Source organism: Salmo trutta, chromosome 13 (genome assembly GCF_901001165.1).
Source record: "Salmo trutta chromosome 13, fSalTru1.1, whole genome shotgun sequence".
Classification (NCBI taxonomy): domain Eukaryota; kingdom Metazoa; phylum Chordata; class Actinopteri; order Salmoniformes; family Salmonidae; genus Salmo; species Salmo trutta.
Window position 1 is genome coordinate 72,534,380 of NC_042969.1, and position 24,334 is coordinate 72,558,713.

Consider the following 24,334-nt stretch of genomic DNA (forward strand, 5'->3'; position numbering starts at 1 on the left):
ATCATCTATCAAGGGAAGCAGATGAAACTGCAGGGAGGGAAAGATGTCAGATGGACGGAGAGAATAGAAGGAAGGCAGAGAGAGATGGAGACTGAAGTGCTGCTGGCTTGCTGCTCATAAAGATGGCGGGTGATAAATGTGAGCAATGTTGATGGTTTCCATGGCTGCACTTGGCCATCCATTGTTTCGGGATGTGTTGCCAGTGCTGATGGGTAGTCCAACCATGGGTGGTCTCTCCTCTGACCCACTGGGTGTTAACCTTGACTCCTCTCTCCTTTCTCCCTTCTCTTCTCTCTCCTGTCCTCTTCTCTCTCCTGTCCTCTTCTCTCTCTCCTGTCCTCTTCTCTCTCCTGTCCTCTTCTCTCTCCTGTCCTCTTCTCTCTCCTGTCTTCTCTCTCCTGTCCTCTTCTCTCTCCTATCTTCTCTCTCCTGTCCTCTTCTCTCTCCTATCTTCTCTCTCCTGTCCTCTTCTCTCTCTCCTGTCCTCTTCTCTCTCCTGTCCTCCTCTCTCTCCTGTCCTCTTCTCTCTCTCCTGTCCTCTTCTCTCTCTCCTGTCCTCTTCTCTCTCCTGTCCTCTTCTCTCTCTCCTGTCCTCTTCTCTCTCTCCTGTCCTCTTCTCTCTCTTGTCCTCTTCTCTCTCCTGTCCTCTTCTCTCTCTCCTGTCCTCTTCTCCCTCCTGTCTTCTCTCTCCTGTCCTCTTCTCTCTCCTATCTTCTCTCTCCTGTCCTCTTCTCTCTCTCCTGTCCTCTTCTCTCTCCTGTCCTCCTCTCTCTCCTGTCCTCTTCTCTCTCCTGTCCTCCTCTCTCTCCTGTCCTCTTCTCTCTCTCCTGTCCTCTTCTCTCTCTCCTGTCCTCTTCTCTCTCCTGTCCTCCTCTCTCTCCTGTCCTCTTCTCTCTCTCCTGTCCTCTTCTCTCTCTCCTGTCCTCTTCTCTCTCTCCTGTCCTCTTCTCTCTCCTGTCCTCCTCTCTCTCCTGTCCTCCTCTCTCTCCTGTCCTCCTCTCTCTCCTGTCCTCCTCTCTCTCCTGTCCTCTTCTCCCTCCTGTCCTCTTCTCCCTCTCCTGTCCTCTTCTCTCTCCTATCTTCTCTCTCCTGTCCTCTTCTCTCTCCTATCTTCTCTCTCCTGTCCTCTTCTCTCTCCTATCTTCTTCTCTCTCCTGTCCTCTTCTCTCTCCTGTCCTCTTCTCTCTCCTGTCCTCTTCTCTCTCCTGTCCTCTTCTCTCTCCTGTCCTCTTCTCTCTCCTGTCCTCTTCTCTCTCCTGTCCTCTTCTCTCTCCTGTCCTCTTCTCTCTCTCCTGTCCTCTTCTCTCTCTCCTGTCCTCTCCTCTCTCCTGTCCTCTCCTCTCTCCTATCCTCTTCTCTCTCCTGTCCTCTTCTCTCTCCTGTCCTCTTCTCTCTCCTGTCCTCCTCTCTCTCTCCTGTCCTCCTCTCTCTCTCCTGTCCTCTTCTCCCTCCTGTCCTCTTCTCTCTCCTGTCCTCTTCTCTCTCTCCTGTCCTCTTCTCTCTCCTGTCCTCTTCTCTCTCTCCTGTCCTCTTCTCTCTCTCCTGTCCTTCTCTCTCTCCTGTCCTCCTCTCTCACCTGTCCTCTTCTCTCTCTCCTGTCCTCTTCTCTCTCCTGTCCTCTTCTCTCTCCTGTCCTCTTCTCTCTCTCCTGTCCTCTTCTCTCTCCTGTCCTCTTCTCTCTCTCCTGTCCTCTTCTCTCTCCTGTCCTCTTCTCTCTCCTGTCCTCTTCTCTCTCTCCTGTCCTCTTCTCCCTCCTGTCCTCTTCTCCCTCCTGTCCTCTTCTCTCTCTCCTGTCCTCTTCTCTCTCCTGTCCTCTTCTCTCTCTCCTGTCCTCTTCTCTCTCTCCTGTCCTCTTCTCTCTCTCCTGTCCTCTTCTCTCTCTCCTGTCCTCTTCTCTCTCCTGTCCTCTTCTCTCTCCTGTCCTCTTCTCTCTCTCCTGTCCTCCTCTCTCTCCTGTCCTCCTCTCTCTCCTGTCCGCTTCTCTCTCTCCTGTCCTCTTCTCTCTCTCCTGTCCTCTTCTCTCTCTCCTGTCCTCTTCTCTCTCCTGTCCTCTTCTCTCTCCTGTCCTCTTCTCTGTCCTGTCCTCTTCTCTCTCCTGTCCTCTTCTCTCTCCTGTCTTCTCTCTCCTGTCTTCTCTCTCCTGTCTTCTCTCTCCTGTCCTCTTCTCTCTCCTGTCCTCTTCTCTCTCTCCTGTCCTCTTCTCTCTCCTGTCCTCTTCTCTCTCCTCCTGTCCTCTTCTCTCTCCTGTCCTCTTCTCTCTCTCCTGTCCTCTTCTCTCTCCTGTCCTCTTCTCTCTCCTGTCCTCTTCTCCATCCTGTCCTCTTCTCTCTCCTGTCCTCTTCTCTCTCCTGTCCTCTTCTCTCTCCTGTCTTCTCTCTCCTGTCCTCTTCTCTCTCCTGTCTTCTCTCTCCTGTCTTCTCTCTCCTGTCTTCTCTCTCCTGTCCTCTTCTCTCTCCTGTCCTCTTCTCTTTCCTATCTTCTCTCTCCTGTCCTCTTCTCTCTCCTATCTTCTCTCTCCTGTCCTCTTCTCTCTCCTGTCTTCTCTCTCCTGTCTTCTCTCTCCTGTCCTCTTCTCTCTCCTGTCCTCCTCTCTCCTGTCCTCTTCTCTCTCCTGTCCTCTTCTCTCTCTCCTGTCCTCCTCTCTCTCCTGTCCGCTTCTCTCTCTCCTGTCCTCTTCTCTCTCTCCTGTCCTCTTCTCTCTCTCCTGTCCTCTTCTCTCTCCTGTCCTCTTCTCTCTCCTGTCCTCTTCTCACTCCTGTCCTCTTCTCTCTCCTGTCCTCTTCTCTCTCCTGTCCTCTTCTCTCTCCTATCTTCTCTCTCCTGTCTTCTCTCTCCTGTCCTCTTCTCTCTCCTGTCCTCTTCTCTCTCCTGTCCTCTTCTCTCTCCTGCCCTCTTCTCTCTCCTGTCCTCTTCTCTCTCTCCTGTCCTCCTCTCTCTCCTGTCCGCTTCTCTCTCTCCTGTCCTCTTCTCTCTCTCCTGTCCTCTTCTCTCTCTCCTGTCCTCTTCTCTCTCCTGTCCTCTTCTCTCTCTCCTGTCCTCTTCTCTCTCCTGTCCTCTTCTCTCTCCTGTCCTCTTCTCTCTCCTGTCTTCTCTCTCCTGTCCTCTTCTCTCTCCTGTCTTCTCTCTCCTGTCTTCTCTCTCCTGTCCTCTTCTCTCTCCTGTCCTCTTCTCTCTCTCCTGTCCTCCTCTCTCTCCTGTCCGCTTCTCTCTCTCCTGTCCTCTTCTCTCTCTCCTGTCCTCTTCTCTCTCCTGTCCTCTTCTCTCTCCTGTCCTCTTCTCTCTCCTGTCCTCTTCTCTCTCCTGTCTTCTCTCTCCTGTCCTCTTCTCTCTCCTGTCTTCTCTCTCCTGTCTTCTCTCTCCTGTCCTCTTCTCTCTCCTGTCTTCTCTCTCCTGTCCTCTTCTCTCTCCTGTCTTCTCTCTCCTGTCCTCTTCTCTCTCCTGTCCTCTTCTCTTTCAAATCTTCTCTCTCCTGTCCTCTTCTCTTTCCTATCATCTCTCTCCTGTCCTCTTCTGTCTCCTGTCTTCTCTCTCCTGTCCTCTTCTCTCTCCTGTCTTCTCTCTCCTGTCCTCTTCTCTCTCCTGTCTTCTCTCTCCTGTCCTCTTCTCTCTCCTGTCTTCTCTCTCCTGTCCTCTTCTCTCTCCTGTCTTCTCTCTCCTGTCCTCTTCTCTCTCCTGTCTTCTCTCTCCTGTCCTCTTCTCTCTCCTGTCCTCTTCTCTCTCTCCTGTCCTCCTCTCTCTCCTGTCCGCTTCTCTCTCTCCTGTCCGCTTCTCTCTCTCCTGTCCTCTTCTCTCTCCTGTCCTCTTCTCTCCTGTCCTCTTCTCTCTCCTGTCCTCTTCTCTCTCCTGTCCTCTTCTCTCTCCTGTCCTCTTCTCTCTCCTGTCTTCTCTCTCCTGTCCTCTTCTCTCTCCTGTCTTCTCTCTCCTGTCCTCTTCTCTCTCCTGTCTTCTCTCTCCTGTCCTCTTCTCTCTCCTGTCTTCTCTCTCCTGTCTTCTCTCTCCTGTCCTCTTCTCTCTCCTGTCCTCTTCTCTCTCCTATCTTCTCTCTCCTGTCCTCTTCTCTCTCCTATCTTCTCTCTCCTGTCCTCTTCTCTCTCCTGTCCTCTTCTCTCTCCTGTCTTCTCTCTCCTGTCCTCTTCTCTCTCCTGTCTTCTCTCTCCTGTCCTCTTCTCTCTCCTGTCTTCTCTCTCCTGTCCTCTTCTCTCTCCTGTCTTCTCTCTCCTGTCCTCTTCTCTCTCCTGTCCTCTTCTCTTTCCTATCTTCTCTCTCCTCTCCTCTTGTGTTTGAAAGTCAAAGTTTCAAAGCTCAGTGTGTGGCCTTGGGAAGGACCTGGCATAGGTAGTGACATTGGCGACACGTCCCCACACACCCTAACAAATGAGCGCGGACTTGCAGCTCACATGCTACACTACTCGACACTCTCTTCAGACTCGGCAAACGATGATTCTGGGCCCTTACAGTGAATGCTCTTGAGATTTGTCCTCTAAAATGCTTTCACGTGTTGCTGATCTCTTTTCTCTCCTTTTTCTCTCCTTCCAGATGGTCACAAGAACAAAGAAAGTATTCGTAGGAGGATTATCAGCGAACACAGTAGTTGAAGATGTGAAGCTGTATTTTGAACAGTTTGGCAAGGTAAGGCTTATTTGGAAGTGATGTCCTCTGGTCCTGAGCCATTTCAAGATGATAGACTCTAGTGGATGAGGATGTTCTGTGGCACTCTAATTGGCAGTCAATAGCCTCATCAAGTCTCTGATAGAGATCTGAGGAGGTCTACAGACTCATTCCCTGGGATGTGTCTGGTTCCTACACTGTCTGTGGAGGCTGGTTGTTTAGATGAGTCTCCCCCATGTAGTCATATCCTGCTGCGTGTACCATAAGACCTGTTTTGTCAGTTGTCAGCCATGTAGGGGGACTGATTCCATTGTTACTTCTGAAGTGTCTGTTTTAGCTTCTCCTTAGCATTGTTTGAATATTCTCCTTATTTTGCAGAGAAGTTAGAGACACAGCCAGGTTTTGATTGAGTGGCCTGGTTTTTCCTGACTCTCTAAGGCCTTGTTTGAATATTTAGAAAATTCATCCTACGTTTTATATATATCTCCACACTGAGGTTGAAATAATACTGGGAAATTGCTAACATTATGATAGTGCACTTTTAGTGTAAGAGCTGTTTGAAAAGACTGCCTGAAATTTCAGCCTGTTTTGGCGGGATGGAGTTTTGGCCTGCCTGGGGACAGTTAATAGACCAATAAGAAAGACAGTTCCAAACCTTTCTGCCAATAACGGCTGGTTTTTAGTTTTCTCCTCCCCACTCAAACCACTCCCAAACAGTCCTAGCTAAATTCTTGCTTGATAAATGGCTCTCTGCTTGTCAAGGTTGTGCGCTACTGGTAAGAAGTCAGGTGCAGGAAAGCAGAGAGTTGTGATCAGGCGCACTTTATTTGGCAGAAGCACAAAAGACCGACGCAGCTGCGTCAAAAAACCTCCAGCCAATGGGAAAAGTGAATAAGCGCGAAAACACTCACAATAATGCAAATGTATGACAATAAACATACTACGGGTCAAAACACAGCCGAACGCCGCCCGAACAAGGAGGGGAGCCGACTTTGGCGGAAGTCGTGACAATGCTAAGATCTATTTTATTTATTTTTTAATTTGTGATTTTAATTTAGAACAATCACAGTAAGGTACTTCATTGTTCCCCAGAAATTATTTGAATTTGGACCTCTAAAGGATCCTACCCCTCTTTTTTAATTTTCGCTTAAAATGACATACCCAAATCTAACTGCCTGTAGCTCAGGACCTGAAGCAAGGATATGCATATTCTTGATACCATTTCAAAGGAAACACTTTGAAGTTTGTGGAAAAGTGAAATAATTGTAGGACAATATAACACTAGATCTGGTAAAAGATAATAAAAACCCCAAAACTTATTTTTTTTCATCAGCGTGAAATGCAAGAGAAAGGCCATACTTTCAGATAGGAGTCCAGGTGTAATTTGGATTTTGGCCACCAGATGGCAGCAGTGTGTGATCCAGTGAAGATTTACATTACTGCACAATATTTTGTATCAAGTCTGCCCGGAGTTAGCCCAAATGTGCCGAATTGGTAAATTAATACATTTTCAAGTACATAACTATAGAGAACATTAAAAAAAAAATCATCTTTATTTTATAGATAAAAGTGTTGTTAATCCAGCCGCTGTGTCAGATTTCAAAAAGGCTTTACGGCGAAAGCACACCATGCGATTATGTTAGGACAGCGCCTAGCCACAAAACACCATACAGACATTTTCCAGCCAAGGAGAGGACTCACAAAAGTCAGAAATAGTAATTAAATGAATCACTTACCTTTGATCTTCATCTGGTGGCACTCCCAGGACTCCATGTTACACAATAAATGTTTGTTTTGTTCGATAATGTCCCTCTTTATGTCCAAAAACCTCAGTTTTGTTGGTGTGTTTAGTTCAGTAATCCAAAGGCACAAAGCGCGCTCTCAACATCCAGACGAAAAATTAAAAAAGTACAATAAAAGTTCGTAGAAACATGTCAAACGATATTTAAAATCAATCCTCATGTTGTTTTTGTCATAAATTATTAATTAATATTTCAACAGGACAAAAGCTTACTCAATAGAAAAGAAGAAACAAGAAAGGCGAGCTGGATCATGTCTGGAAATTTCCACTGTCCACTCATTGAAAGTGCTGTATCTCCCTCATTTTTCAGAGTAAAAGTCTGAAACAATGCCTAAAGACTGGCAACATGTAGAAGAAGCCATCGAGATCGTGAACTGGGTCCTAAGTCTTTGTATGGTGGATAGGCTTTCAATGGAAAAACAGCCTTTCAAAATAATAGTACTTCCTGGATGGATTTTCCTCAGGTTTTTGCCTGGCATATCAGTTCTGTTATACTCACAGACATTATTTTAACAGTTTTGTAAACATTTGTGTTTTCTATCCAAATCTACCAATTATATGTATATCCTAGCTTCTGGGCCTGAGTAGCAGACAGTTTAATTTGGGCACACTTTTCATCCAAAATTCCGAATGCTAGTTAACCAGGTAGGCTAGTTGAGAACAAGTTCTCATTTACAACTGCGACCTGGCCAAGATAAAGCAAAGCCGTGTGACACAGACAACAGCACAGAGTTACACATGGAGTAAACAATAAACAAGCCAATAACACAATAAACAAGTCAATGACACAGTAAGAAAAAAAAGAACGTCTATATACAGTGTATGCAAATGGCGTGAGGAGGTAGGCAATAAATAGGCCATAGTAGCGAAGAATTACAATTTAGCAGATTAGCACTGGAGTGATAAATGAGCAGATGATGATGTGCAAGTAGAAATACTGGTGTGCAAAAGAGCAGAAAAGTAAATAAAAACAGTATGGGGATGAGGTAGGTAGATTGGGTGGGCTATTTACAGATCAAATCAAATCAAATCAAATTTATTTATATAGCCCTTCGTACATCAGCTGAAATCTCAAAGTGCTGTACAGAAACCCAGCCTAAAACCCCAAACAGCAAGCAATGCATGTGAAAGAAGCACGGTGGCTGGGAAAAACTCCCTAGGAAAAACTCCTGAGAAAGGCCAAAAACCTAGGAAGAAACCTAGAGAGGAACCAGGCTATGAGGGGTGGCCAGTCCTCTTCTGGCTGTGCCGGGTGGATATTATAACAGAACATGGTCAAGATGTTAAAATGTTCGTAAATGACCAGCATGGTCAAATAATAATAATCATAGTAATTGTCGAGGGTGCAACAAGCACGTCCGGTGAACAGGTCAGGGTTCCGTAGCCGCAGGCAGAACAGTTGAAACTGGAGCAGCAGCATGGCCAGGTGGACTGGGGACAGCAAGGAGTCATCATGCCAGGTAGTCCTAGGGCTCAGGTCCTCCGAGAGAAAGAAAGAAAGAAAGAGAGAATTAGAGAGAGCATATTTACATTCACACAGGACACCGGATAAGACAAGAGAATACTCCAGATGTAACAGACTGACCCTAGCCCCCCGACACATAAACTACTGCAGCATAAATACTGGAGGCTGAGACAGGAGGGATCAGAAGACACTGTGGCCCCATCCGATGATACCCCCGGACAGGGCCAAACAGGCAGGATATAACCCCACCCACTTTGCCAAAGCACAGCCCCCACACCACTAGAGGGATATCTACAACCACCAACTTACCGTCCGAAGACAAGGCCGAGTATAGCCCACAAAGATGTCCGCCACGGCACAACCCAAGGGGGGGGCGCCAACCCAGACAGGAAGACCACGTCAGTGGTTCAACCTACTCAAGTGACGCACCCCTCCCATGGACGGCATGGAAGAACACCAGTAAGTCAGTGACTCAGCCCCTGTAAAAGGGTTAGAGGCAGAGAATCCCAGTGGGAAGAGGGGAACCGACAAGGCAGAGACAGCAAGGGCGGTTCGTTGCTCCAGCCTTTCCGTTCACCTTCACACTCCTGGGCCAGACTATACTTAATCATAGGACCTACTGAAGAGATAAGTCTTCAGTAAAGACTTAAAGGTTGAGACTGAGTCTGCGTCTCTCACATGGGTAGGCAGACCATTCCATAAAAATGGAGCTCTATAGGAGAAAGCCCTACCTCCAGCCGTTTGCTTAGAAATTCTAGGGACAATTAGGAGGCCTGCGTCTTGTGACCGTAGCGTACGTGTAGGTATGTACGGCAGGACCAAATCGGAAAGATAGGTAGGAGCAAGCCCATGTAATGCTTTGTAGGTTAGCAGTAAAACCTTGAAATCAGCCCTTGCCTTAACAGGAAGCCAGTGTAGGGAAGCAAGCACTGGAGTAATATGATCAAATTTTTTGGTTCTAGTCAGGATTCTAGCAGCCGTATTTAGCACTAACTGAAGTTTGTTTAGTGCTTTATCCGGGTAGCCGGAAAGTAGAGCATTGCAGTAGTCGAGCCTAGAAGTAACAAAAGCATGGATTAATTTTTCTGCGTCATTTTTGGACAGAAAGTTTCTGATTTTTGCAATGTTACGTAGATGGAAAAAAGCTGTCCTTGAAGCAGTCTTGATATGTTCTTCAAAAGAGAGATCAGGGTCCAGAGTAACGCCGAGGTCCTTCACAGTTTTATTTGAGACGACTGTACAACCATCCAGATTAATTGTCAGATTCAACAGAAGATCTCTTTGTTTCTTGGGACCTAGGACAAGCATCTCTGTTTTGTCCGAGTTTAAAAGTAGAAAATTTGCAGCCATCCACTTCCTTATGTCTGAAACACAGGCTTCTAGCGAGAGCAATTTTGGGGCTTCACCATGTTTCATTGAAATGTACAGCTGTGTGTCGTCCGCATAGCAGTGAAATTTAACATTATGTTTTCGAATGACATCCCCAAGAGGTAAAATATATAGTGAAAACAATAGTGGTCCTAGAACGGAACCTTGAGGAACACCGAAATTTACAATTGATTTGTCAGAGGACGAACCATTCACAGAGACAAACTGATATCTTTCCGACAGATAAGATCTAAACCAGGCCAGAACTTGTCCATGTAGACCAATTTGGGTTTCCAATCTCTCCAAAAGAATGTGGTGATCGATGGTATCAAAAGCGGCACTAAGATCTAGGAGCATGAGGACAGATGCAGAGCCTCGGTCTGACGTCATTAAAAGGTCATTTACCACCTTCACAAGTGCAGTCTCAGTGCTATGATGGGGTCTAAAACCAGACTGAAGCGTTTCGTATACATTGTTTGTCTTCAGGAAGGCAGTGAGTTGCTGCGCAACAACTTTTTCTAAAATTTTTGAGAGGAATGGAAGATTCGATATAGGCCGATAGTTTTTTATAATTTCTGGGTCAAGATTCGGCTTTTTCAAGAGAGGCTTTATTACTGCCACTTTTAGTGAGCTTGGTACACATCCGGTGGATAGAGAGCCGTTTATTATGTTCAACATAGGAGGGCCAAGCACAGGAAGCAGCTCTTTCAGTAGTTTAGTTGGAATAGGGTCCAGTATGCAGCTTGAGGGTTTGGAGGCCATGATTATTTTCATCATTGTGTCAAGAGATATAGTACTAAAACACTTTAGTATCTCCCTTGAGCCAAGGTCCTGGCAGAGTTGTGCAGACTCTGGACAATGAAGCCCTGGAGGAATACCCAGATTTAAAGAGGAGTCCGTAATTTGCTTTCTAATGATCATGATCTTTTCCTCAAAAAAGTTCATAAATTTATTACTGCTGAAGTGAAAGCCATCCTCCATTTGCGAATGCTGCTTTTTAGTTAGCTTTGCGACAGTGTCAAAAAGAAATTTCGGATTGTTCTTATTTTCCTCAATTAAGTTGGAAAAATAGGATGATCGTGCAGCAGTGAGGGCTCTTCGATACTGCACGGTACTGTCTTTCCAAGCTAGTCGGAAGACTTCCAGTTTAGTGTGGCGCCATTTCCGTTCCAATTTTCTGGAAGCTTGCTTCAGAGCTCGTGTATTTTCTGTATACCAGGGAGCTAGTTTCTTATGACAGATGTTTTTAATTTTTAGGGGTGCAACTGCATCTAGGGTATTGCGCAAGGTTGAATTGAGTTCCTCGGTTAGGTGGTTAACTGATTCTTGTCCTCTGACGTCCTTGGGTAGGCAGAGGGAGTCTGGAAGGGCATCAAGGAATCTTTGGGTTGTCTGAGAATTTATAGCACGACTTTTAATCTTCCTTGGTTGGGGTCTGAGCAGATTATTTGTCGCAATTGTAAACGCAATAAAATGGTGGTCCGATAATCCAGGATTATGAGGAAAAACATTAAGATCCACAACATTTATTCCATGGGACAAAACTAGGTCCAGAGTATGACTGTGGCAGTGAGTAGGTCCAGAGACATGTTGGACAAAACCCACTGAGTCGATGATGGCTCCGAAAGCCTTTTGGAGTGGGTCTGTGGACTTTTCCATGTGAATGTTAAAGTCACCAAAAATTAGAATATTATCTGCTATGACTACAAGATCCGATAGGAATTCAGGGAACTCAGTAAGGAACACTGCATATGGCCCAGGAGGCCTGTAAACAGTAGCTATAAAAAGTGATTGAGTAGGCTGCATAGATTTCATGACTAGAAGCTCAAAAGACGAAAACGTCATTGTTTTTTTTTTTGTAAATTGAAATTTGCTATCGTAAATGTTAGCAACACCTCCGCCTTTGCCGGATGCACGGGGGGTTTGGTCACTAGTGTAACCAGGGGGTGAGGCCTCATTTAACACAGTAAATTCATCAGGCTTAAGCCATGTTTCAGTCAGGCCAATCACATCAAGATTATGATCAGTGATTAGTTCATTGACTATAACTGCCTTGGAAGTGAGGGATCTAACATTAAGTAACCCAATTTTGAGATGTGAAGGATCACAATCTCTTTCAATAATGGCAGGAATGGAGGAGGTCTTTATACTAGTAAGATTACTGAAGCGAACACCGCCATTTTTAATTTTGCCCAACCAAGATCGAGGCACAGACACGGTCTCAATGGGGAAAGCTGAGCTGACTACGCTAACTGTGCTCGTGGCAGACTCCACTAAGCTGGCAGGCTGGCTAACAGCCTGTTGCCTGGCCTGCACCCTATTTCATTGTGGAGCTAGAGGAGTTAGAGCCCTGTCTATGTTCGTAGATAAGATGAGAGCACCCCTCCAGCTAGGATGGAGTCCGTCACTCCTCAGCAGGCCAGGCTTGGTCCTGTTTGTGGGTGAATCCCAGAAAGAGGGCCAGTTATCTACAAATTCTATCTTTTGGGAGGGGCAGAAAACAGTTTTCATCCAGCGATTGAGTTGTGAGACTCTGCTGTAGAGCTCATCACTCCCCCTAACTGGGAGGGGGCCAGAGACAATTACTCGATGCCGACACATCTTTCTAGCTGATTTACACGCTGAAGCTATATTGCGCTTGGTGACCTCTGACTGTTTCATCCTAACATCGTTGGTGCCGACGTGGATAACAATATCTCTATACTCTCTACACTCGCCAGTTTTAGCTTTAGCCAGCACCGTCTTTAGATTAGCCTTAACGTCGGTAGCCCTGCCCCCTGGTAAACAGTGTATGATCGCTGGATGATTAGTTTTAAGTCTAATACTGCGGGTAATGGAGTCGCCAATGACTAGGGTTTTCAATTTGTCAGAGCTAATGGTGGGAGCCGTCGGCGTCTCAGACCCCACAACGGGAGGAGCAGAGACCAGAGAAGTCTCGGCCTCCGACTCCGACTCGCTTAATGGGGAGAACCGGTTGAAAGTTTCTGTCGGCTGAATAAGCGACACCGGTTGAGCATTCCTACAGCGTTTCCCTCCAGAAGCCATGAGAAAGATGTCCGGCTGCGGGGACCGTGCGAGGGGGTTTATACTAACGTTACTATCTGTACTTGCTGGTGGCACAGACGCTGTTTCATCCTTTCCTACACTGAAATGACCCTTGCCTAACGATTGCGTCTGAAGCTGGGCTTGCAGCACAGCTATCCTTGCCGTAAGGCGATCGTTCTCCTGTATATTATGAGTACAACGACTGCAATTAGAAGGCATCATGTTAATGTTACTTAGCTTCGGCTGTTTGAAGTCCTGACGAACCATGTCCAGATAAAACCTCCGGGGTAGGAAAGTTGAATGAAAAAAAAAGTTGGACTTTGTACAGCTGCAGCGATCGGTTAGCTGCTCAGATAGCTGATGTTTAAAGTTGGTGAGGGAAATGAAAGTCTCCAAAATGCTATGGTAATATTTTTTTTAGCTTACACACTCCCAGGAATGTCATACATGATGGATCGTTAGCTTATACGCTTACTTTCACACATCTAGATGGCCGGGCGGGGTGGGTGTGGAGCCAGAGACAGCAGTGGGGTCAAACTGTGGACTCCAGTTCCTACATTTGAACATAAAAATGAATTTTATCAAACAAAACTATGCTACATTTTATCTCTGGGACACTCAGGATGACAAATCAGAGCAAGATCACTGAATGTAAGTACATTATTTACCTTCAGAGGTGAATGTATCAAACCAGTTGCCATGGTAAAAGTTTTTTGTTGTTGTGCTCTCTCCTCAAACAATAGCATGGTATTTTTTCACTGTAATAGCTACTGTTAATTGGACACTGCAGTTAGATTAACAATAGAACGTCATTCTAGTTACATTAGCGCACGTTAGCAACAACCGTCCTGGCTTAGGGACACCCATCTCATAGAGGTTATTAAGAAACGGGCCACATGGTTCCTGTCCTGGAAGCCTCTAGATCTCATCTCTCCTGGGTTAGAGGAGGCCCAATCAAACTGACTGACAGAGAGGGGTTGGATCCTGGCCCTATACCCCCCCCCCCAGGTCACCAGACTGGACCCATGGCCGCAGGGCCCCGTCTGTCTGCCCGCACTATTGCCCCCTCTCTTTGTGTGTGTGTGTGCTTGTCAGTGAGGAGTTCATCTGAGTGAATAAAGCAGTTAATTAGCCAGTGTCCTCTCAGAGAAATGAGAGCAGACCTGTACCAAGCACAGCAGCTGTGTTTTGGAGGAAAGAAGTCAGAAGTGGAGGGATGGATTAAGGGAAGAAGTCAGAAGTAGAGGAATGGATGGAGGGAGGGAAAGAGGGAGGTAGGAGGGTGGCTGAAAGTGAGTTGTTTGAAATGTAAACTCTGGGAATCCATTTGCAGCCTGCTCTTGATGACTCCCATGTCAGCACTACTGATACCTGTGTGTGTGTGTGTGCACATGTGCGCTCGTGTGTGTGTGTGTATTAATGTCTGAGTGTGTGTCAGTGTGTGTTTCGCATTTGTGTTTTGTTTGGTGCGGATCCAGAATTAGCCAATTAGCAGAGAGTGCTGCTGGCTGTGTGTGCTTCATGGGGGTGGGAAGCAGGTGGTGTGGGGAACCAGGGTCATAGGATCTGTCTTCTCACAGACTGTGCTCTCCCAGACCTAGCAGGCTGCTGTGTGTGTGTGTAATGCTATGACAGAGTGCTCTCCAGAAGAGAGGCCTTTCCTCCCTGTTCTATGCGTCAGCCCCAAAGTGCATCTTAAGCAGAGGAGCCCTAGGCTACAGGAAGCTAGATGTACTGTACTGAATGAGTCTGTTTAAATGGACCAGGGACACTGCCACCTCTGTTTAGATACAGTCATCTACATTTCAGTGCTACACTATGTATTGTCTTAATTCAGACCAGAGTGACTGTCTTTTGGGATATTATTTGCATATGGTACTAGTTCATCTCCTTCCTCTGCCCTCCAAGAGTTGTGCTTTATCAGCTAGCTATACCCATTGTTATAAACCTAATGCAGTTTTCACTAAGTCTTGACAAAGTGAACAATTCTCTCTCAGGAGTTTTACAGTTGGGGCTAAACGACATGGGGATGGCACAAGTTAGATGATTCATCTTCATGATTATGCAATGGGGCACTCTTAACCTCGACCCACTTCCTGGCGTAATCTTCCAAATTAGCAGAAAAGGGGGGGCCCATTCACCCCACCTCCCCCCTCCTCCCCCCTCCTCCCCCTTGCATTGTTAACACCGAGAGCAGGCTAATTAGCCTGGCTTGCTAATGCTTAGTCATACATACCTTTGTTATAATCGGCTTGGAGTTTGTCTCAAAACAAAGTGCACTTATCTAGCTGAGCTGCAACAACTCCTGCTTGGGTTGTTGATCCTGCTCTGACCTAACCTTTCACCTTTCACCTGTCATCAGAGATACTGTACCTCGACTTTACTTCGAGACAAACCCAGTGTTTAGTTTAATTTGGCCTGTCATAAACAACAGACATATTACTATTATTTGTGGTTATATAATGTTTTATCTTAATGTACTGTTCTAATGTGTGAACCTGACTTTATAGAAATAGAATCCATTTAGGATTCTTAGACTTTTACCTCTGGCCCAAAAACATTCTCTGCACAGTACAGCAGAGCCTCCAAAGCTAAGCAGTGAGCTAAAAGGTAAATTGTTTAATATGGTTGAATCCTTAAATCAAGCTATACACTCCTTTTCCCAATTCCCTGCTGGAGATGGAAGCAGCGGAGTAGACTCCTTCTCTAGGGGTTACTGAGGGGAGTAGACTCCTCATCTCTAGGGGTTACTGAGGGGAGTAGACTCCTCATCTCTAGTGGTTACTGAGGGGAGTAGACTCCTTCTCTAGGGGTTACTGAGGGGAGTAGACTCCTCATCTCTAGGGGTTACTGAGGGGAGTAGACTCCTCATCTCTAGGGGTTACTGAGGGGAGTAGACTCCTTCTCTAGGGGTTACTGAGGGGAGTAGACTCCTCATCTCTAGGGGTTACTGAGGGGAGTAGACTCCTCATCTCTAGGGGTTACTGAGGGGAGTAGACTCTTCATCTCTAGGGTTTACTGAGGGGAGTAGACTCCTCATCTCTAGGGGTTACTGAGGGAAGTAGACTCCTCATCTCTAGGGGTTACTGAGGGGAGTAGACTCCTCATCTCTAGGGGTTACTGAGGGGAGTAGACTCCTCATCTCTAGGGGTTACTGAGGGGAGTAGACTCCTCATCTCTAGGGGTTACTGAGGGAAGTAGACTCCTCATCTCTAGGGTTTACTGAGGGGAGTAGACTCCTTCTCTAGGGGTTACTGAGGGGAGTAGACTCCTCATCTCTAGGGGTTACTGAGGGGAGTAGACTCCTCATCTCTAGGGGTTACTGAGGGGAGTAGACTCCTCATCTCTAGGGGTTACTGAGGGGAGTAGACTCCTCATCTCTAGGGGTTACTGAGGGGAGTAGACTCCTCATCTCTAGGGGTTACTGAGGGGAGTAGACTCCTCATCTCTAGGGGTTACTGAGGGGAGTAGACTCCTCATCTCTAGGGGTTACTGAGGGGAGTAGACTCCTCATCTCTAGGGGTTACTGAGGGGAGTAGACTCCTCCTCTAGGGGTTACTGAGGGGAGTAGACTCCTCATCTCTAGGGGTTACTGAGGGAAGTAGACTCCTCATCTCTAGGGGTTACTGAGGGATGTAGACTCCTCATCTCTAGGGGTTACTGAGGGAAGTAGACTCCTCATCTCTAGGGGTTACTGAGGGGAGTAGACTCCTCATCTCTAGGGGTTACTGAGGGGAGTAGACTCCTCATCTCTAGGGGTTACTGAGGGGAGTAGACTTCTCATCTCTAGGGGTTACTGAGGGGAGTAGACTCCTCATCTCTAGGGGTTACTGAGGGGAGTAGATTCCTCATCTCCAGGGGTTACTGAGGGAAGTAGACTCCTCATCTCTAGTGGTTACTGAGGGGGAGTAGACTCCTCATCTCTAGGGGTTACTGAGGGATGTAGACTCCTTCTCTAGGGGTTACTGAGGGGAGTAGACTCCTCATCTCTAGGGGTTACTGAGGGATGTAGACTCCTTCTCTAGGGGTTACTGAGGGGAGTAGACTCCTCATCTCTAGGGGTTACTGAGGGGAGTAGACTCCTCACCTCTAGGGGTTACTGAGGGATGTAGACTCCTCATCTCTAGGGGTTACTGAGGGAAGTAGACTCCTCATCTCTAGGGGTTACTGAGGGGAGTAGACTCCTCATCTCTAGGGGTTACTGAGGGAAGTAGACTCCTCACCTCTAGGGGTTACTGAGGGGAGTAGACTCCTCATCTCTAAGGGTTACTGAGGGATGTAGACTCCTCATCTCTAGTGGTTACTGAGGGGAGTAGACTCCTCATCTCTAGGGGTTACTGAGGGGAGTAGACTCCTCATCTCTAGGGGTTACTGAGGGAAGTAGACTCCTCACCTCTATTGGTTACTGAGGGGAGTAGACTCCTCATCTCTAGGGGTTACTGAGGGATGTAGACTCCTCATCTCTAGTGGTTACTGAGGGGAGTAGACTCCTTATCTTTAGGGGTTACTGAGGGGAGTAGACTCCTCATCTCTAGGGGTTACTGAGGGGAGTAGACTCCTTCTCTAGGGGTTACTGAGGGGAGTAGACTCCTCATCTCTAGGGGTTACTGAGGGGAGTAGACTCCTTATCTCTAGGGGTTACTGAGGGGAGTAGACTCCTTCTCTAGGGGTTACTGAGGGGAGTAGACTCCTCTAGGGGTTACTGAGGGGAGTAGACTCCTCATCTCTAGGGGTTACTGAGGGAAGTAGACTCCTCATCTCTAGGGGTTACTGAGGGATGTAGACTCATCACCTCTAGGGGTTACTGAGGGATGTAGACTCCTCATCTCTAGGGGTTACTGAGGGGAGTAGACTCCTCATCTCTAGGGGTTACTGAGGGAAGTAGACTCCTCATCTCTAGGGGTTACTGAGGGGAGTAGACTCCTCATCTCTAGGGGTTACTGAGGGGAGTAGACTCCTCATCTCTAGGGGTTACTGAGGGGAGTAGACTCCTTCTCTAGGGGTTACTGAGGGATGTAGACTCCTCATCTCTAGGGGTTACTGAGGGGAGTAGACTCCTCATCTCTAGGGGTTACTGAGGGGAGTAGACTCCTCATCTCTAGGGGTTACTGAGGGAAGTAGACTCCTCATCTCTAGGGGTTACTGAGGGATGTAGACTCCTCATCTCTAGGGGTTACTGAGGGGAGTAGACTCCTCATCTCTAGGGGTTACTGAGGGGAGTAGACTTCTCATCTCTAGGGGTTACTGAGGGAAGTAGACTCCTCATCTCTAGGGGTTACTGAGGGATGTAGACTCCTCATCTCTAGGGGTTACTGAGGGGAGTAGACTCCTCATCTCTAGGGGTTACTGAGGGACTAGACTTCTCATCTCTAGGGGTTACTGAAGGGAGTAGACTCCTCATCTCTAGGGGTTACTGAGGGGAGTAGACTCCTCATCTCTAGGGGTTACTGAGGGGAGTAGACTCCTCATCTCTAGGGGTTACTGAGGGGAGTAGACTCCTCATCTCTAGGGGTTACTGAGGGAAGTAGACTCCTCATCTCTAGGGGTTACTGAGGGAAGTACACTCCTCATCTCTAGGGGTTACTGAGGGAAGTACACTCCTCATCTCTAGGGGTTACTGAGGGAAGTAGACTCCTCACCTCTAGGGGTTACTGAGGGAAGTAGACTCCTCATCTCTAGGGGTTACTGAGGGGAGTAGACTCCTCATCTCTAGGGGTTACTGAGGGAAGTACACTCCTCATCTCTAGGGGTTACTGAGGGAAGTAGACTCCTCACCTCTAGGGGTTACTGAGGGAAGTAGACTCCTCATCTCTAGGGGTTACTGAGGGATATAGATTCCTTATCTCTAGGGGTTACCGAGGGATATAGACTCCTTCTTTAGGGGTTACTGAGGGGAGTAGACTCCTTCTCTAGGGGTTACTGAGGGAAGTAGACTCCTCATCTCTAGGGGTTACTGAGGGGAGTAGACTCCTCATCTCTAGGGGTTACTGAGCGGAGTAGACTCCTCATCTCTAGGGGTTACTGATGGAAGTAGACTCCTCATCTCTAGGGGTTACTGAGGGATATAGACTCCTTATCTCTAGGGGTTACTGAGGGATATAGACTCCTCATCTCTAGGGGTTACCGAGGGGAGTAGACTCCTCATCTCTAGGGGTTACCGAGGGGAGTAGACTCCTCATCTCTAGGGGTTACTGAGGGGAGTAGACTCCTCATCTCTAGGGGTTACTGAGGGATGTAGACTCCTCATCTCTAGGGGTTACTGAGGGAAGTAGACTCCTCATCTCTAGGGGTTACTGAGGGGAGTAGACTCCTCATCTCTAGGGGTTACTGAGGGATGAAAGAGGGGAGTAGACTCCTCCTTTCCAGTCCACGGGATTAGTTCTGTGATGATTCTTACCTCTGAGTCACCCTGATCCTCTGTGTGTGGCTGTGTGTGTACTCAATCCTAATAAGCTCTCAGAATGCTCTTCATAGCCCCAGAGTCAATGAGTGAAACTGAATCTCCTCGTGAAGATTGAAAACACAGTTGATTCAGTGTTGGCCAAAGCTGTCTCACCTCTCTGTGTAATCACAGTGAAGTTGGAGCTGTCTCACCCCTCTGTGTAATCACAGTGAAGTTGGAGCTGTCTCACCCCTCTGTGTAATCACAGTGAAGTTGGAGCTGTCTCACCCCTCTGTGTAATCACAGTGAAGTTGGAGCTGTCTCACCCCTCTGTGTAATCACGGTGAAGTTGGAGCTGTCTCACCCCTCTGTGTAATCACAGTGAAGTTGGAGCTGTCTCACCCCTCTGTGTAATCACGGTGAAGTTGGAGCTCTCTGACCCCTCTGTGTAATCACGGTGAAGTTGGAGCTGTCTCACCCCTCTGTGTAATCACGGTGAAGTTGGAGCTGTCTCACCCCTCTGTGTAATCACAGTGAAGTTGGAGCTGTAGTTTGGCTGCTTGTTCTTCTCCTGCAGATGAGTAGAAGGCAGAGGGCACAGACCAAAGACAACGTCCTCACACCCCTCATACTGCCCAGGAAGGATTTCAAATGAATATATTCAGAAAAATATATTTGAATTGGGCATTTTTCTTTTTTGTCAAAATAGTAATTGATTATTTCAACTAAGGTTATTTGTGGAATTGTGTTGATTCTGTCTCTTGGGGGTGAGAATGGCTTTGCTTCATCTACCTCACATACCCATAGTGTATCAGCTAACCTCCTTACCCATACCGTTCTTAACCTAACCTGTTCACAACCTTTAATGATGGCCCCATAGTGGAGATCTGTCAGCTTTTGACTTAACCTGTTCACCACCACCTCCACTGGGCTACATGCCAGCCCAATAACAGCTTGCTGTTTAGTCCAGGGCCTTGTGATTCTCTTACAGAACCAGGTTGTGAATACCATTTTGGCTTTGCCTTTAATACAAGGTTAACATGTCTTATTTGACTGGTACACAGCACCAGGGAACTGCTGCGCTGTTGGCTGCTGTTAGCTCTTCTTACAGTTTACTGATCTGTAAAGCAGGTTTGTTTGGTACCCAACTGACTCCTCCTCCACTCTGTTCCCCTTTGCGGTTGCAGGGCTGGGCTGCTCTGTGGTTTTAATCCTGGTGAAATCACCGGCGGTTACGGCTTGTGCCTGTAGAATAGAATGAATGAAGAGAGAGCTAACTGAACCTGCCCGTTCAGTGGAGAGAGAGAAATAACAAGACAAATGATTTAATATTCTCTCTAACCTTTGTTTGCTCTGGGTACTGGCAGTGTTTCCTGTAGTCAAGAGGGATGGTTTTTAAACACTCACTTGGGAATAGGAAGTTGCCTATTGGCGATGTTTTCCATTGTAATTTCTTGCCTGCGTGTATCGGTTAGCCTATAGAGATGATTGGTCTTTCGGTACTAGCTGCTAGGAGGCCATTCAGAGGGTGTGCACTCCACCTCAGTTGTATCCCAGCTCTTAGGGGCAATGTCCTCCTCAATGTCAAACCCTAAGAGTCTATCTACGAGTAGTGCATATGTGGCTCTGGTCAAATGTAGTGCACTACAAAGGGAATAAGGTGTAATTTGAGACTCAACCTGTTCCATGATTTTCATCAGGTCATTAACCATTCAATTAAATGGCCCCTCACAGTCCACATTCATTCCCCAAACTCATTCTAGCTCACTAATGGTCATCCTAACTAATGGCTTTTCTCCTGAAAGTCCCTGAGCTCTGAGATGATTTAGTGGGTGAGAGGGCAGGACTGCAGGTCTTACGGAAGTCGTCAGGGTTGTGTCCCTCATGGTTTGTTATCAGCAATTATGAAATTCACCGCATATTCACATAAGTAATCCTAATGAACAAAATTCAGCACTCTTGTTATTTGATGTCGATATACTAAATGTTTTTGGCTTTGGTTTTACAACCCATAGATCCCCTGGTCAGTGGGATTCAGGGTCCCTCAGTCCTCACTGTTATGGTTTGGCGTCCATGCAACGCTTTAGACCGGTAAATCCTCCTAGATTCCTCTAGGGTAAGACGGGATTGCCTCAGAACTAAGTCATTGGGTCATTGGTATAAAACACCTGTCAGTTCTACTCAAAGACCCAAGCTGTTTAAAGAGCATTGAATGGATTGCTGGCACCCGTTCACTTGGCTAAATCTCATATAGATAGTGGACGACAATCTTTGGTGATTGGTGGGGAATGTGGAGTGATGCAGAAGGAAGGAGAACGTCTGTTTGAAGCACACAAGGTAAAGCATTCTCTGCTCTGAGATTGCCCACATTTTGAAGATTTTGTCAAAGGGATCTGGCAGAGCTTTGGATGAGCTCAACTTATCCGGCTTCCGCAGTGAGTCTCCTCCTGTCAGATAGCATTGGCTTGTCTCGTCTGTCTCGCAGCGCCCTGAAGGAGAGAACAGATTACGATCGGCTCAGGCATGAAGTGTGCCAATTAAATCAGACCGAGGAGCTATTAGGATTTAAAGAAACAGGTTCTTCCTCAGAATGGCATTTCCTCCCATCCACCAGCGCCACACGAAGCCCTGCCGAGACGGCCCCAGACTCGTAATAACTTTCCACCTGGGGGCCTATACCTGTGATCTTCAACCAGGGGAAGGAGGCATCCAAGATATCCAGGCTGAAATAAGCCTTCCCTGCCAAGGCTGCTCTGAACACCTGCAAAGCCTGGCTCTTTCTCTTTCTCTGCTGCTGGGAGCCGGCAGTAAGGAACAGCAGGTGGCTGGTTCTCTAGCGAAGCTGCAGAGAACCATTCAGTAAACACTGGCTTGAGTGACGGGCTCCCTCTCAGGCTCCACTCGACCTCAAAAGTTGAGGCGAAACGCGATTATGGTGTCGTATTTCAAGCTATGGTGAGCAGTGACCTTAAGAGTTGAGCGTTCTGTTTCTGTCCTATTGTTGTCTTTTACAGTTAGGAAAGGTCTAAGACTGTACAGAGGTACCTGTGGTCGCCTCGAGTGGAGGAGTTAAGTTAAAATCAACATTTGAGTTCTCAGTGGGAAAACAGACAAGAAAAAGAGGGAAAGAAAATGATCACGCTAGGTTGCTTCTTAAGCCTTACAATCCCACCTCCCCTCAACACACACACACACACATTCTGATCGTACAACCGCAACAGCATGGATAGTGCACACTGGCAGCCTGTGATGGCTCATTTAGAAAAAAGAAAAACCACCGTTTCCCGTTGGAATAACTGCCTCCCACTCAAAGCACTTTTAAAACACCGCAAATGGCCTTGTTTTTTTCCCCTCCCTCCCTCCCTCCCTCCCTCCCTCCCTCCCTCCTTGCAAGGTAGGACTTGTTTTTGTCTGTAGCTTGATGCAAAGGCTTAATGAAGCCTCAAAGGTATTGAACATCATATACAATTACTGTGCTTACACAGCGGAGAAGGAGTGTATAACACACACAGACTCAGCAGGTACGGCGCGTTGCGATGCTCCAGAGCCCCAGCATTGGAACAGCTCCAGCACAGTCATGACTGACGCGTCAGACTAAAAGACAAGACGGATATTAGGAGGAGCGTTCACTATGAAACACTCACTGTCAAGACCTTCTCTTTAGCCGGGTCTAATTAATGTTAACAACAGCAGAGAGGGTCTGTTTTTATAGACATGTATAGGGTTTGGAGGAATGGGAGTGCAGCGATGACAGAATGATGCATGGTAGCTAGCTAATCAGTAAAGGCTAGTCTAAAGTGTTAAGATGCGTTATAAAGGTCTTGTGTAATTTCAACCAGTAGTTTTGAAAGTAGCACTCAGGAGCCAAAACGGGTCCCCGTAAATTGTGCACAGTTGTGTACAACGTCATCCATTTCATATTATATTTTACCTCGTGCAAAAAACATAATAATACATATATTTAAATGTTCCTGCAATTCTTCTGATATGTTACGAATCCCAATTCTTACAATATTTTAGGAAATAAATATGTAAGTGCTTACAATACTGTACAATCTCTTTAAGGGCATGAATGTGAGAACTGGTCCATTGCCGCCCCTCACTGAATCTCATCTCTTCTCTGCTTTCCATTGTTGATATACCCAGAGACTGTCATTGATAAATAGTTTCAAGTCAGTATAATTGAGATACTGTGGATAGATAGATTGCTGCATAGATTAAAATCTGACATACTGCAGATCTACACAGGCTGGCTAAATATACAGTAGATAAGGCAACAGGAAGCACGCACACACGTACTGTCTATGGTCTGCTGCTCCTGTACTGCTATATGTAAATGTCTTTTGGTGAGCTCTCCTCTTAGTGCACATTCTCCCCATAGGAGTCAAGTGCATGAGGAAAGGGGTGAAGGACTAGCAGGCGGTGCACTAATTAACTGAAATGCCAGCGCATTACGTGGGTTTTAATGAACTTTCAAAACCAGAGCTCACTCCAAGGGGTGCCCCTGCCGGGCAAAACAGTGATGACACAGTGCCGGTCGTCAGAGTGGTCCAGCATACACAATGGGGAAGGAACGTTCAGGCTCCTACTCCCGCTGCTGTTAGGAGAGTCTTCCTGGGGGAGAGTGTAGAAGAGAAGCAAGGTCGACTACGACAACCCTTGACCATCTCAGTGTTGTGTCTGGGTCTGGGAACACAGAACTAACACAACCAGAGGATGATCTTACTGCGACTGGTCACAAGGCCACATCACTGTCACACACACAGCCAATCCACATCAGCCTCTGATAAACAAGTCCATAGGCTGTAGTTAATGCACTTTCACAGGTTAACGATAAAATGGCAGGAAATTTAATGCGTTGTTTTTTTTGGCCAGTTATTTTTGATGATATACCAATTAATGCAACAACGACATTGTATTGACATCACATGACGTCACACACAAAGTGTATTATTTATTAGCAACATGATCATACCAACTGCAGTGCAAATCATTTTTGTACGTGAAAATACTAACATGTATCAGATTCGTTTTTTCCCTGTTAAAATGGACATTTGTACGTAGACAAGGTAAAGCATTAGCTGCCTCTATCCCCTCCTGCTATGTAATGAAACAAGTGTGTTAGAGAATGATGAGCCAATGAGGCAGGCTTCTCCACCTCAGTACTGGCTCTGCTCCCAGATACACCCCATTTAGATGTGATATGAAGAAAGATTCACCGTCTATTAATACGAGCAGAAGATTCTCTTTACATTCTTTAAAATGGCCCATTCATCCTCCTCTTATATTAGGGGTTGAAATATCACCTGCTGTAGTTCTCCTTCTGTTTTCAGTTGTTTTCTCATTGTGTGTGAATGCGTTTCACATCTTCTGCCACTTGTAATTAACAATACAAAACAATACTGATGCGACAGCACCTCAGAATGTTGCCCTGATTTGTCATGCTGTTGCCTTTTTAATCCAGAAACATAAAAGACAGATTGCAAGTTTAAACAACAGGATTCTCGACTTGATCAACCTGTCTCTCTGGTGTTTCTCAGGAAACATACCTCAATGAAAGAGTGAATAATTAAACGGGAGGAGGAAAAAGGAGAAGAAAAAAGGCCTAACAAGCTTTTTAATTTCCCCCAACAGCAGGTGGTTTTCATCCATCTGAGAGTAGTTA

General features: G+C 46.6%; 1 protein-coding gene across 1 annotated transcript in view; it reads left to right on the forward strand.

The window, feature by feature from the left end:
• LOC115206486 (RNA-binding protein Musashi homolog 2) overlaps positions 1-24,334 on the forward strand; it is a 406,246-nt gene that overhangs the window by 76,855 nt on the left and 305,057 nt on the right. Inside the window, exon 6 of the mRNA XM_029773542.1 lies at positions 4,537-4,629. Coding sequence (XP_029629402.1) covers positions 4,537-4,629 — 93 coding nt within the window. The remainder of the gene's footprint in view (positions 1-4,536; positions 4,630-24,334) is intronic.